Raw genomic sequence first — 13,934 nt, forward strand, 5'->3', positions numbered from 1 at the left:
TCTCAGAATTGCGACTTTATATCTTGCAATTGTGACTTTATTTCTCAGAATTGCAACTTTATATCGCAATTGCAACTTTATTTCTCAGAATTGCGACTTGATATCTCGCAATTGTGGCTTTATTTCTCAGAATTGCGACTTTATATCTCGCAATTGCAACTTTATTTCTCAGAATTGCGACTTTATATCTCGCAATTGCGGCTTTATTTCTCGGAATTTTGACTTTTTATCTCGCAATTGCAACTTTATTTCTCAGAATTGCGACTTTATATCTCGCAATTGCGGCTTTATTTCTCGGAATTGCGACTTTATATCTCACAATTGCAACTTTATTTCTCAGAATTGCGACTATATCTCACAATTGCAACTTTATTTCTCAGAATTGCGACTTTATATCTTGCAATTGTGACTTTATTTCTCAGAATTGCAACTTTATATTGCAATTGCAACTTTATTTCTCAGAATTGCGACTTTATATCTCGCAATTGCAACTTTATTTCTCAGAATTGCGACTTTATATCTCGCAATTGCGGCTTTATTTCTCGGAATTTTGACTTTTTATCTCGCAATTGCAACTTTATTTCTCAGAATTGCGACTTTATATCTTGCAATTGCGGCTTTATTTCTCAGAAATTTGACTTTATATCTCGCAATTGGAACTTTATTTCTCAGAATTGCAACTTTATTTCTCAGAATTGCGACTTTATTTCTCAGAATTGCAACTTTATTTCTCAGAATTAGAACTTTATTTCTCAGAATTGCTACTTTATATCTCGCAATTGCGACTTTATTTCTCAGAATTGCGACTATATCTCACAATTGCAACTTTATTTCTCAGAATTGCGACTATATCTCACAATTGCAACTTTATTTCTCAGAATTGCGACTTTATATCTTGCAATTGTGACTTTATTTCTCAGAATTGCAACTTTATATCGCAATTGCAACTTTATTTCTCAGAATTGCGACTTTATATCTCGCAATTGCAACTTTATTTCTCAGAATTGCGACTTTATATCTCGCAATTGCGGCTTTATTTCTCGGAATTTTGACTTTTTATCTCGCAATTGCAACTTTATTTCTCAGAATTGCGACTTTATATCTTGCAATTGCGGCTTTATTTCTCAGAAATTTGACTTTATATCTCGCAATTGGAACTTTATTTCTCAGAATTGCAACTTTATTTCTCAGAATTGCGACTTTATTTCTCAGAATTGCAACTTTATTTCTCAGAATTAGAACTTTATTTCTCAGAATTGCTACTTTATATCTCGCAATTGCGACTTTATTTCTCAGAATTGCGACTATATCTCACAATTGCAACTTTATTTCTCAGAATTGCGACTATATCTCACAATTGCAACTTTATTTCTCAGAATTGCGACTTTATATCTTGCAATTGTGACTTTATTTCTCAGAATTGCAACTTTATATCGCAATTGCAACTTTATTTCTCAGAATTGCGACTTTATATCTCGCAATTGCAACTTTATTTCTCAGAATTGCGACTTTATATCTCGCAATTGCGGCTTTATTTCTCGGAATTTTGACTTTTTATCTCGCAATTGCAACTTTATTTCTCAGAATTGCGACTTTATATCTCGCAATTGCGGCTTTATTTCTCGGAATTGCGACTTTATATCTCACAATTGCAACTTTATTTCTCAGAATTGCGACTATATCTCACAATTGCAACTTTATTTCTCAGAATTGCGACTTTATATCTTGCAATTGTGACTTTATTTCTCAGAATTGCAACTTTATATCGCAATTGCAACTTTATTTCTCAGAATTGCGACTTTATATCTCGCAATTGCGACTTTATTTCTCAGAATTGCGACTTTATATCTCGCAATTGCGACTTTATTTCTCAGAATTGCGACTTTATATCTTGCAATTGTGGCTTTATTTCTCAGAATTGCGACTTTATATCTCGCAATTGCGACTTTATTTCTCAGAATTGCGACTTTATATCTCGCAATTGTGACTTTATTTCTCAGAATTGCAAATTAATCTCGCAATTGCGACTTTATTTCTCAGAATTGCAAATTAATATCTCGCAATTGCGACTTTATTTCTCAGAATTGCGACTATATCTCACAATTGCAACTTTATTTCTCAGAATTGCGACTTTATATCTTGCAATTGTGACTTTATTTCTCAGAATTGCAACTTTATATCGCAATTGCAACTTTATTTCTCAGAATTGCGACTTTATATCTCGCAATTGCGGCTTTATTTCTCAGAATTGCGACTTTATATCTCGCAATTGCAACTTTATTTCTCAGAATTGCGACTTTATATCTCGCAATTGCGGCTTTATTTCTCGGAATTGCGACTTTATATCTCGCAATTGCAACTTTATTTCTCAGAATTGCGACTTTATATCTCGCAATTGCGGCTTTATTTCTCGGAATTGCGACTTTATATCTCACAATTGCAACTTTATTTCTCAGAATTGCGACTATGTCTCACAATTGCAACTTTATTTCTCAGAATTGCGACTTTATATCTTGCAATTGTGACTTTATTTCTCAGAATTGCAACTTTATATCGCAATTGTGGCTTTATTTCTCAGAATTGCGACTTTATATCTCACAATTGCAACTTTATTTCTCAGAATTGCGACTTTATATCTCGCAATTGTGGCTTTATTTCTCAGAATTGCGACTTTATATCTCGCAATTGCGGCTTTATTTCTCGGAATTGCAACTTTATCTCGCAATTGTAACTTTATTTCTCAGAATTGCTACTTTATATCTCGCAATTGCGACTTTATTTCTCAGAATTGCGACTTTATATCTTGCAATTGCGACTTTATTTCTCAGAATTGCAACTTTATTTCTCAGAATTGCTACTTTATATCTCGCAATTGCGACTTTATTTCTCAGAATTGAGACTTTATATCTCGCAATTGCGACTTTAATTCTCAGAATTGCGACTTTATATCTTGCAATTGCGGCTTTATTTCTCAGAATTGCGACTTTATATCTCGCAATTGTGACTTTATTTCTCGCAATTCTGACTTCATATCTCGCAGTTATTTTTTTAAACTATTTTTTTATTCAGTGGCGGAAACAAGCTTCCATACAATAGGGATAAAAGATTGCAACTTCCGTTTCATGCTGACTAATAAAGCGTTCATGTTCAACACTTGCAGAAGCATTGAGCTGCTTCTGATGATGATTCGGGTCATTCTGGCTGGTTTGGGATTTTAAAAGACCTCAAGGCCTTTTGTCATGTCTAAAGTGACACGTATCCATAATCCACACGTGAGACCTCCACAGCCGCTGATCTTATTTATGCCTCGGTTAGTAGACAGACAAAAATGCAGCACAGGCACATTAAGTCCTACAAATGTTGTGCGCTACAGAAAACAGGCGTTTGCGGAAGACAAGCGTCGGGCAAGTCATTTGAATACGAGAATGAGGTTTTTAATTTGACAGATTAGGAGTCGGAGCTGAATTAATCCTGTTATCAGCTCACAGCAGGTTGTTTTCGGGAGGAAGGCGGGACTCAGTCGTGGAGGCGGATCTTTGACGCACAGAGCGCAGCGCTGCTTTTCAAGCAGAAGAATGAAGGGAAAATTAATTCTGTTGTTTCATATACGCTTGCGGTTCAGTCACAAAAGAGAACGGTTGCTGTTTGGGGGAAGCTGGACGAGTAATTAACATTTCAGCTCCGGCTTTGATTGATACGGAAAATGCAGCAGGATTTATGGCGTTTATTAAATGAAATGCCTCATATTTATCTTGACTATGCTGGTTGTTATAGGCAAGAACCATTTTTACTGTTGAATCATAGTAAAAGAACCAAATATATTTATTTATTTATTTATTTATTTATATATCATGTATGTTACACACATATGTACACAAACAACTGTTCAAATGTTCATTGCATAGTGGTTTTAATCAATAGTATATATTACATATTGTGTGTGTGTGTGTGTGTGTCTGTGTACTTTGACACTACATCTCAGGGTCTCTCTGAAGTGATAAACACATCTGTAATGTTTTGAGCTCATCACAATGAGCCGGTTACAGTGGGAGCATGATGGAAAACACTCGAGTTTTGGTGTAAGATGTTCAATAATGGTTGTTTTTATCAGGGTTTATCAGTGTTTAAAGCAGCTTTACAGGGTCACTGGCTTCTTGAATGCAGTAAAAAGGGTTTGACTCTGGTGTGTGTGAATCTGAGATAGTGACATTTGGTTTCTTAGGAATATAATGCAGTAGAAACAGCTTTGATGAATTAATTATGAAATGCTATATATATTATATATTCTTGTTTATCTATTAATAGCTGTTGGTCAGAGCCTCATGCAGTTTGTTCCTGGTTTACTGTAGTGTTTCTTCTTCTCAACACAACTTTTTACATTATCTTATTTTAAAAAATGTTTTAAATCAATGTTTGTAATGTTTTTATCTCAATGCTGGTTGGATTGGTTAATGAATTAACCAATTGTAATAATTATTTTAAATTCCTATAGCAAAAGGAATTAGTTTGTTTTAGAGTTTGATTCATCATATTTTTCTGGATTGATCTATTTGGAATTTCTCAGTTATCGATTTCCTAATTTTCAATCATCAATCATCGTCACAATACTATTGTTTCCCCCTCTCTTTCTGTACTTTTAACCCTTTAAATGTCAATATGCATGAAAATGCTAATTTCGAACTTAAATGGTTATAATTCAAGAATGCTTTGGAATATAGATGCAAGATTGGTCCCGTTTTAAAGAAGACATTTGGCAGATTTTTGTAGAAGTGAAATAAATTAAGAAAGTGAAGCAGAAAAAGTTAGAAGTTTGAGTTTATGAAAATGTACAATGTAAAAATTTTTATTCATATTTAATGTAAAATATATATTTTTTTTTTCAAAACCTGGGCGACTCTAAAACTGCAAAAAAAATCAAGTTGTGTTTCAAATTTTTGGTTGATATCTCAAAAAATTCGCTTTCAGTAAGATTTTGTTTGGGTGCAGTACCAAACGCTTCCACTAGAGCACAACCAGACTCCATCACTGCCCATATAAGGGCGCCTCCATTACCATATGTGTTTTCAGTGATATGAACCATTATTTCCACAATTTTCATAAAATTTATTAAGTAGACATCCTATTCAAAAGTAATATGAGACGTTTGGCAGATTTTGATATGAATTCAACCTCTAAGAAACAAAAAAAAACATGTGCGTTATAGCTTCCTGCCACATCACAAATGGTGAATCTGTAATATTTCCTTAAAAAAATTTCAGACCTTTTTTTCTAAAATAATTGAACGGATGCTATCTTTTGAACTCTTGGAATGAAAACAAACTGAGGTTTCTACCCTTCTCTCATGATTTTTCATCTTCATCACTATTTCAAAATAAAGGTCTAAAACACGCCTTAGGAGTATGAAAATATTCTTGTTGCAAATTGATAAATTACAGCTCCACTGTAATTTATTTTGAAAATCAATCACCAAATATGAAAACTAGTGTAAGCTTTCAAATGATAGATAGTTTTGTCAAGATTAGTTTAGGTTTAGGATATTACTGTTTTAAAATTTAATGGATTTGGGCCCACCGATGGCCGTTGTCCTTTGTCAAAGATTTCATACATGTTACATACCGGCTCATAGACTGAATCTGTTGTTGTTTTTCAGTGTCTTCTATCTTCACCGTTCCGACCGTGAAGTTACAGCCTGAATCTGGCGACAGCATCCAGGTGTGCAGTAAGACCAACAGTCACGGCAAGGGGACGTCAAACAGCAAACACTGACCTGGACGAGCGCCCGCCGGGACCCAAACAGGTACGACACACGACGCTCCACACGCTCTGATGGTTCGACGGTCTCTGCTTATGTTTGAAATGGCACTAGCGTGTTGTTTATTGCATATTGTAAAGTATGTAGTGCATACAATTGATTAAAAACATTTGAACAGATGTTTGCAACATAGTTATTATGTGACCTTGCAGATTAGTTATTGTTTGTCAGTTCAGTTATGATTCAAGGATTTTCATCGTCAAAAGCAAATGGGTTATTTTATGGATTTGATCAAATTTCAATTTTCACATTTGAAGCTGTAATGTTTTGAGAAAGAGAAAATGTGACCTTGCAGATTAGTTATTGTTTTTCAGTTCAGTTATGATTCAATAGGTTATTTTATAGATTTGATCAAATTTCAATTTTCAAATTTGAAGCTAAAAATGTAATTAAAATATGTTTGTTAGAGTGAGTAAAATTGAAGAGTTCAGATGCAAAATTCTTTAAATGCCATTTGAAATTTTCTTCTTTAATGATGATTTTTATCAAACTTGTATATTTAAGTTCAGTAATTTCACTTAAATAACAATTAATAGGTAATTATCATTGCCATTTTAGTGAAATTACTGAACTTAAATATACAAGCTTGATAAAAATTATCATTCTAGAAGAAAATTTCAAATGGCACTTAGAGGCTTTTGCATCTGAACTCTTCAATTATAGATATAGTGTTGAAAATAAATTTGAAAACTACCATGTAATGTTTTGAGAAAGAGAAAATGTGACCTTGCAGATTAGTTATTGTTTTTCAGTTCAGTTATGATTCAATAGGTTATTTAATAGATTACATCAAATTTCAATCTTCAAATTTGAAGCTAAAAATGTAATTAAAATATGTTTGTTAGAGTGAGTAAAATTATAGAGATGAAAATAAAACGAAAAGTACTATGTAATGTTTTGAGAAAGAATATCTAAGTGTGAAAAAGTGTTGAATTTCAGTGTATATGTGTGTGCTATGATTAAATATTGCATTAGCCCTTATCTGCCACTGCCCTCTTTAGATAACAGTATTAGTCATCGATGAACCAATGCTCAAACACACGTCAGCGTCTGATTCACTCTTGCGGGGCAGCGAAGGTCATTTTCATTATGTCCAGAAAGAGGCTGTATTTGCATTTAATTTGCGGTGTGTACGGGAGCATGTCATGTGGCTGGCTAAAGCCCATAATGGCTGTAATGCAGTGACGGAGGGAACGAGGGATTAGCAGTCAAATTACAGGCAGGTGCTCTGGGAGATTTACGCCGGAGCCCCGGGAAGCCGCGGACCTCTGCAACCCGTCTGCATTAGAGAATAACACACAATAATGACAGAGGAGGAGACGACGAGTCATTTCAGGGGCTCCATGTGCGGCAGATGGACCTCATGTGTGCAGAGAGTCCTGCGTGTGTATGCTTGCATGTTGATGGTGATGGTGTGATAAATATGGAAAAAACTGACATTGCGATATTTGTTTTTCTGCGATATGAAAGAATACAGGAAGTTTCACCAGGTGACTTAAATAACTCTATTTGTAAAGAATTAGGCTGCATCCATCACATGCTCTCTGGAGCAGGTATTATTTTGAATAAGTACTTGCTTTGCAAGCGCTAAAAAAGTATCTACACAGAATGAACTACATTTGAACTACATGGTTGTACTACATTTGTCAGTTACGTCGCTTCACTGCCATTCACGGATCCTCTCCTGTGGCCTTATGGGATAGTAAAGTGTCCACACCACACTTCGGGATCAGATTGGGAGTAGTAGGTCATCCGGGTACTTTTTTTCTACTTATATTAGACGCAATTCTTTTGTCGCATACTGTTTTTCGCCTACTATATACAGTACAGTAGTGGGGAAGTATGTGATTTTGGACGCAGCCATGCATTCTAGAATGATTGGGGCTGATGTTGTTGTGCAGTCTATCTGCATTGAATATAATGTTGAAAAGAGCCAAGAGCCACATGTTTAAAGACTTTAAAGTGCTAAATCCATGTAGGGCTGAATGCTTTATAGAAAAAAAAGTATGAACACACTTTACGAGACTAACTTAAATTAAACCAATGAATTTATTGTGATTATTAAATAATATTACATTTATTTTACTGTCAAATTGGTAACACTTTATTCGAAGGGGTGTGCATAAAACTGACATGGCACTGTCATAAACATGACATAACACCTGTCATGAACATGAAGGAGTATTTATGAATGTTTATGACTGTTGTCATTAAGCGTCATTCGGTAAATTATGACACTTTTAATGCAAAGTTGACATTGTTTAAAATGTCTTTGTTATGACAACATGACATTAACAAAGACAAAAATGTCTTGATTATGACAACTTGACATTAACCAAGAAATCATAACCTGTCACAAATATGTCATAACAGGTTTAATGATCAAACTTTAAGAAGTTATTTAGCTTTGTGTTAACATTACATTACCCTGTCATATGTGGTTGGTTGTGATTTTGGCCGTAATGACACCATTATAAGTGTGTCATGAATATTTTACTTGTCCTCAAGTAAAGTGGAACACATTGTACTAGTTATAAAGATGTCATTAAGGGTTATTACACTATCAAATGCTTTAACAACAGTGTCATTAATATTTTCCCTTACCTCAAGTGAAGTGGAAAACTTTAGTGGAACTAGTTATGATTTCTTGGTTAATGTCAGGTTGTCATAACAAAGACATTTTAAACAATGTCAACTTTGCATTAAAAGTGTCATAATTTACCGAATGACACTTAATGACAAAAGTCATAAACATTCATAAAGACTCCTTCATGTTCATGACAGGTGTTATGTCATGTTTATGACAGTGTCATGTCAGTCTTATGCACACCCCTTCAAATAAAGTGTTACCGTAAAATTACTGTAAAATTTGTTCCATCAAGCTTTTATTTTGACTGGTTGCCAGCAAATAAATAAATGCGCTGCTGGTTTCAGAGTGTTGATTTAGACACGTGCAGCTCACAGAATGGCTTGAATTACAGTAAAAGAGACCTTGATGCACTAGACGTGGAAATAACACACACATATTTTGTCAATCGCATATATATATCAGCCATATACTTATATATTGTGTACCCCAACGGAAAATAGGAAAATAGTAGTCTTTAGTGGAAAGCATTCCACTGTGTACATATTGGATAATCACAATTTATTTGCAATGTCTTTTAGTCTAAAATTAGACTGGTTTCATGATCCTTCCTAGCTACAAAATCTGTTATTTTCTTACGGGAACGAACACGTCACAATATCCGTCACAGGCTCGCAACTGAAGGAATACATATGCTTACAAATCAAATGCTTTGGTAAAGTCACACTAATTAAACATTGAAGTCCAGGTTGCACAAAAATAAACACTGAGGTTTATAACTACTATGATGTTGTTTTTTTTACTGCGGGTCATAATATTTCACATCTTTTAGTTTGTCAGTGCATTTTGTGGTGTTAGGAATTGTCCTTCTACGCATTTCCGCACTTACTCAAAACGTGCGTACACCACCTCCTGAGCTGGCGTAGGATTCGAGCGTGCCGTACGCCAACGTCCATATTGATAAATCTCAAAGTCACCGTGGTTTTGGGTGTAGGCTGGAAATTTGGTGTATGCACTTTTGATAAATGAGGGCCATTGTGCTTGAAAGAGAGGACAGAAACAGAGCGTTACTGATAGAGCGGGAAAAGAGGAGCTGCGATAATGGAGAATATGTGAAAAATGTTTTTTTTTAACCTATTCTAGTAGACCCCAAAAACAAAATCAAGACTTTGAGAAGGGGTATAATAGGTCCCCTCTGCAGTGATCTTCTCTTTGACATGCTCATGAAGTGCAGATATGAAAGGAAAGTGTTTTGCTTGTCAGCATGCAGAAGTTGCGCTGTGTTTTTAGCACGCGTGTGTTTGTGATGGAGAACGCTGCTCAGAAGGGAAGTCACCCCACTGCGAGAGCCGTGTCCTTCCCTCCACCGCTCCATTCATATTGAAATCACACGCTTTGTGCTCGGCCTTCTCAACCTGACAGGCTCCGTGGAGCTCAGAGACGCTCCTCTAATCCACACACATCTGATTTAGAAGCGTTCACGCTCCATGAGACGTCACATGCAAAGATTTCCTGCATGTTTAGGGAGATTTCAAAGACTGAACGTTTTCATACTCGTCTCTCACATTACAGGGTTTTGACACTAAAGTCACTCTTAAAAATGAATTACATGCGGGAGCATGTATGATTTATTTTAAAGTTCAAAATTTCAATATTGTTTAAAAAAGTGACGAATAATAATATTGAGGATCATCTAAAATCTTTATGCTTAATTTCTTTAAAGCAAAAAGTTACTTAACAAAAAATGGATGGTCTGAATGACATTAAGCAAGTGTTTTTGTTTTCAATTTTCAAGCAAAAAATTGGATGAAAAGAATGTCATTATATTACAAAGGAAATGGGGGTTTTGTTCAAATGTCAATTTTTAAATTTCAAGCAAAAAATTTAATTTATGAAAACAAAATATTTGAGCCTGTTTTTATGACCATTTATCATTTTTATGTTTCATTATTTTAATGCAAAATATAATTCTTTGATTTTTGAGGGTAAAACTCATTCTAAAAGATAAAGAAGAAATGTTTTATAGATTTGATAAAATTTCAAGCTAAACATTTAATTAAAAGACGTTTGTTAGGAGTAAAGTGATGTAGTTTAAAATGAAGACAAATATTTTGTGGACGATCTAAAACTGTTATGCTTAATTTCTTTAATGCAAAATTATGACTTTTTTGAAAAATGGATGGTCTGAATGTCATTAAGCAAGTGAGATCCTTTTTTTTTTCAAGCAAAAAATTGGATGAAAAGAATGTCATTATATTACAAAGCAAGTGGGATTTTTGTTCAAATGTCAATTTATTTATGAAAACATGTTTGTTATGAGTGAAACCATAGACGAAATATTTGAGCCTGTTTTTATGACCATTTCTCATTTTTATGTTTAATTTTTTAATGCAAAATATAATTATTTGATTTTTTTTAAAAGGAAAACTCATTCTTAAAGATAAAGATGAAATGTTTTATAGATTTGATACAATTTCAAGCTAAACATTTAATTAAAAGATGTTTGTTAGGAGTAAAGGGATGTAGTTTTTTAAGGATTTTTAGGCTTGGTTTTTATACAAAATTTAATTTCTCATATTTTTGAGATTATAGATGTAGTTTAAAATGAAGACAAACAGTAGAGAACCTAGTTTAAGGACCATTTAACTGTTGCTTTTTGCAAAATATCTCTATTTTCTCTTTTGATTATGGGATGGATTATGTTCTGCGTGTGATTTTCCATTTTAACATAGTATTTTTTAGGCCACTGTATGTTTCTGTGACAAGAAAAGTCCACCAAGACCTAGGCAAGTTCTCCAGCTCTGTATTGTTCATCAGAAGAGTTGTTGCAGGAACCTTTTCAGAGGAAATCCCCAGCAGGAAGCCTTTGTGTCGCTGATGGAAGCTTTGAGAGCTGCTATTGAGCACAGATGAAGCTTCAGCCCATCGCAGACTAAATGACACGCCTCTCTCACACACCACGCCACAATATCTGTCAGACACCAGAAAAGAGGCCGAGGGCTTCACGGAGCCAATGAGAAGAGGGTCACTGGGATGAAATTGGGGTCAGAAAAGATAGAAAAAGGTTGGATGATCTATAGGTCTCTCTTTCTTTAGGGACAGAAAAGCCCTTGCTGATGGTAAAACGCCTAATTTAGTGAAAGACGTGACGGTGCTAGACGTGTTGGGCTTCTCCATTGAATGCCACAGAGGTACGTGCATTTATAAAGATGACATCAGATAGCTAAAGTTTCTGGGTAGTTGTGGAAGTCGCGCTGCTGATGCAAGAAGCCACCTATCAGCTGCAATGGCTTTGCATGACATTAGCATAAATTAAAGGGCCCAAGGTGATTGATATGGATTCTGTTGTGTGGAGTGTCTGTTTTTGGACAGACTGGCTTTGTTACTGGATGCTTTTACATTATTCATGTCATGAGCGCGCTATGACAGAGTGCGTCTAAAGTCTTTAATGCTGCAATAGATCTGTCTGTTTTTGTGGACAGGGCTGCTTTAAATTATTTACATATACATATAAAATAAAGAAATATAATAAGTAGTGCTGTCAAACGATTCAAATATTTGATCGCGATTAATCGCATTAATGTCATAGTCGACTCACAATTAATCGCACATTTTTATCTATTCTAAGCTTCATTTCGGTGTCTCGCGTTCGTCATCCACTCAAAACGTAACGTAATCAACTATTTGGCCGGCTCGCAAGCCGAAGCGAGTGTGTGTGCGGTGTGCCTGTTGTTTTGTTTCCGGTCTACACTGTAAAAAATAACCGTGGTTTTAACGGTAAAATACTGTAAAAATGCTACAGTGCAAAACTGTTAATTGGTAAACAGAAAGTTTCCGTACTATACACGGTAAATAACTGTGATATAATTTTACAGTAAAATACCGTTAAATTTACAGTTTTTGAAAGTGAAAAAGAACAAATCATTGTATAATTTACAGTGAAAAACCGTAAATTGACATTCCCACAATTCCCTGTGTGACAATTCACCTTTTATGTATTTTTGTTGAAATAACTATGGTTCCTCATAGTTTTATTGTTTTTTTCCTAATCAGTTATGTACATTAGGGTTTTATGTTACATTTAATGTTGTTAAATTAATGTTTATTAATTCCATGTTACTTTAAATAAGTATTCACTTGTGATGAGCTGTGATTGCTCATGTAACTCTCTTCACTGCTGTGATGATTGTTGGTTGTCAGTGTATTACAATGGTCTAAAACAGATATCAATACATCAATAAGTTGGTGAATCCACATTTTATCAGAAAATAAATTACGGTTTATTACTGTAAATTTTAATTTAAGTCTGTAAAACCATTAACGTTTCTACCGTATTTTTAACGGTAAAGTTCTGGCAACCACAGCTGCTGTTTTTTTACCGTAAAATTTACGGTTTATTTTTTACAGTGTAGCTAGATCCGCTTGCGCTTTGGTCGACGAAGCAACAAAACGTCCTCGCGTGGCGCAAGCCATTGAAATGAATGGGGTTCATAGCGCAACGCACGCATTCCGGTTCCTGTTGCAAAAGCATGTGAAAGAAAACGACAAAGTTTGCTAGGCCAAAAAGACCGTTAATCGTGCAATAAAAATTGACATTAATATTATTACGCGGCATTAATAACGCGTTTAACTGACAGCCCTAATAAGAAATATAAAACAAATGTGATATTATCATTGAACAGAGTTGTTGATGTTCATGTAGTTGATGCAGTTCACTTCTGATATGATTTGATCAGTGTGAGTGTGAACAGTGTTGACTAAAGCAGTGTTTGTTTGTTTGTTTGTTTGTTTGTTGGGTTGGCGGTCCAGATTGGCACTGGTTTGACTGGGTCAGTTGGCGCGTGTCTCAGGCCAGCAGCGATTCACTGACTCTTTGAAGATAAGAGCCACAGACAGACTGTCCGGGGTGTACAGCAGCCAGCTGTTTATCTGCACTGACACACACACTTACACATTCAACACCTCAAAGTGTGTTTGTGTGTGCAGATACACACATTCTCTAAACGTGTGGCCTCATGTCGATGTACACATCAGAAGGTCAAACGCTGACGGACAACGACGGCTCCATTCTGATTGGCTTTCGGTGGATAACCAGTGTTGTTTATGTGGTGGATGATACTCTAGAGGAACTGATCACTGGATGTGACTGGTTTGAGAGACGTACGTGAAATCTTCTGGTAGCTTATAAACTTTTTTGCCCCGCAATTTTCTCACGATTTACAAATAGTTGGAAACATTTGGGATATTGCAAGTAATCAACTCAACAAATAATATAACATTGTCTTAGTGGTTTTTGGATATTTTACTGCAAAAATCCTGCATGTTGTACCTTTAATGGGAAACAAGTTTACCACGGTTGTGCAACATTCAGAATTAAATTGAGAATGGCTTTAAATTCCGATTCAATTCCTAAATTTGAGTTGAGATTAGCAGACAGGATGCAAAATTGCAAATTGGAATGTGAGGAACTAGAATTAAAATTTTTGGTCCCACTTTATATTAAGTGGCTTTAAGTACTACGTACTTACATTTAAA

At 35.0% G+C, this 13,934-nt stretch overlaps 1 protein-coding gene across 4 annotated transcripts in view; it reads left to right on the plus strand.

Annotated features, from left to right (window-relative positions):
* The window catches only part of cdk14 (cyclin dependent kinase 14), a 154,549-nt gene that overhangs the window by 112,804 nt on the left and 27,811 nt on the right, over window positions 1-13,934 (plus strand). For all 4 annotated transcript variants that reach the window (XM_039661004.2, XM_039661006.2, XM_039661008.2 and 1 more), the window contains one exon: window positions 5,651-5,797. In XM_039661004.2, the coding sequence (XP_039516938.1) occupies window positions 5,651-5,766 (116 nt within the window). In that variant the 3' untranslated portion in view covers window positions 5,767-5,797. The remainder of the gene's footprint in view (window positions 1-5,650; window positions 5,798-13,934) is intronic.

The sequence above is a fragment of the Pimephales promelas genome, chromosome 12, assembly GCF_988280905.1.
Source record: "Pimephales promelas chromosome 12, fPimPro1.hap1.1, whole genome shotgun sequence".
Classification (NCBI taxonomy): Eukaryota; Metazoa; Chordata; class Actinopteri; order Cypriniformes; family Leuciscidae; genus Pimephales; species Pimephales promelas.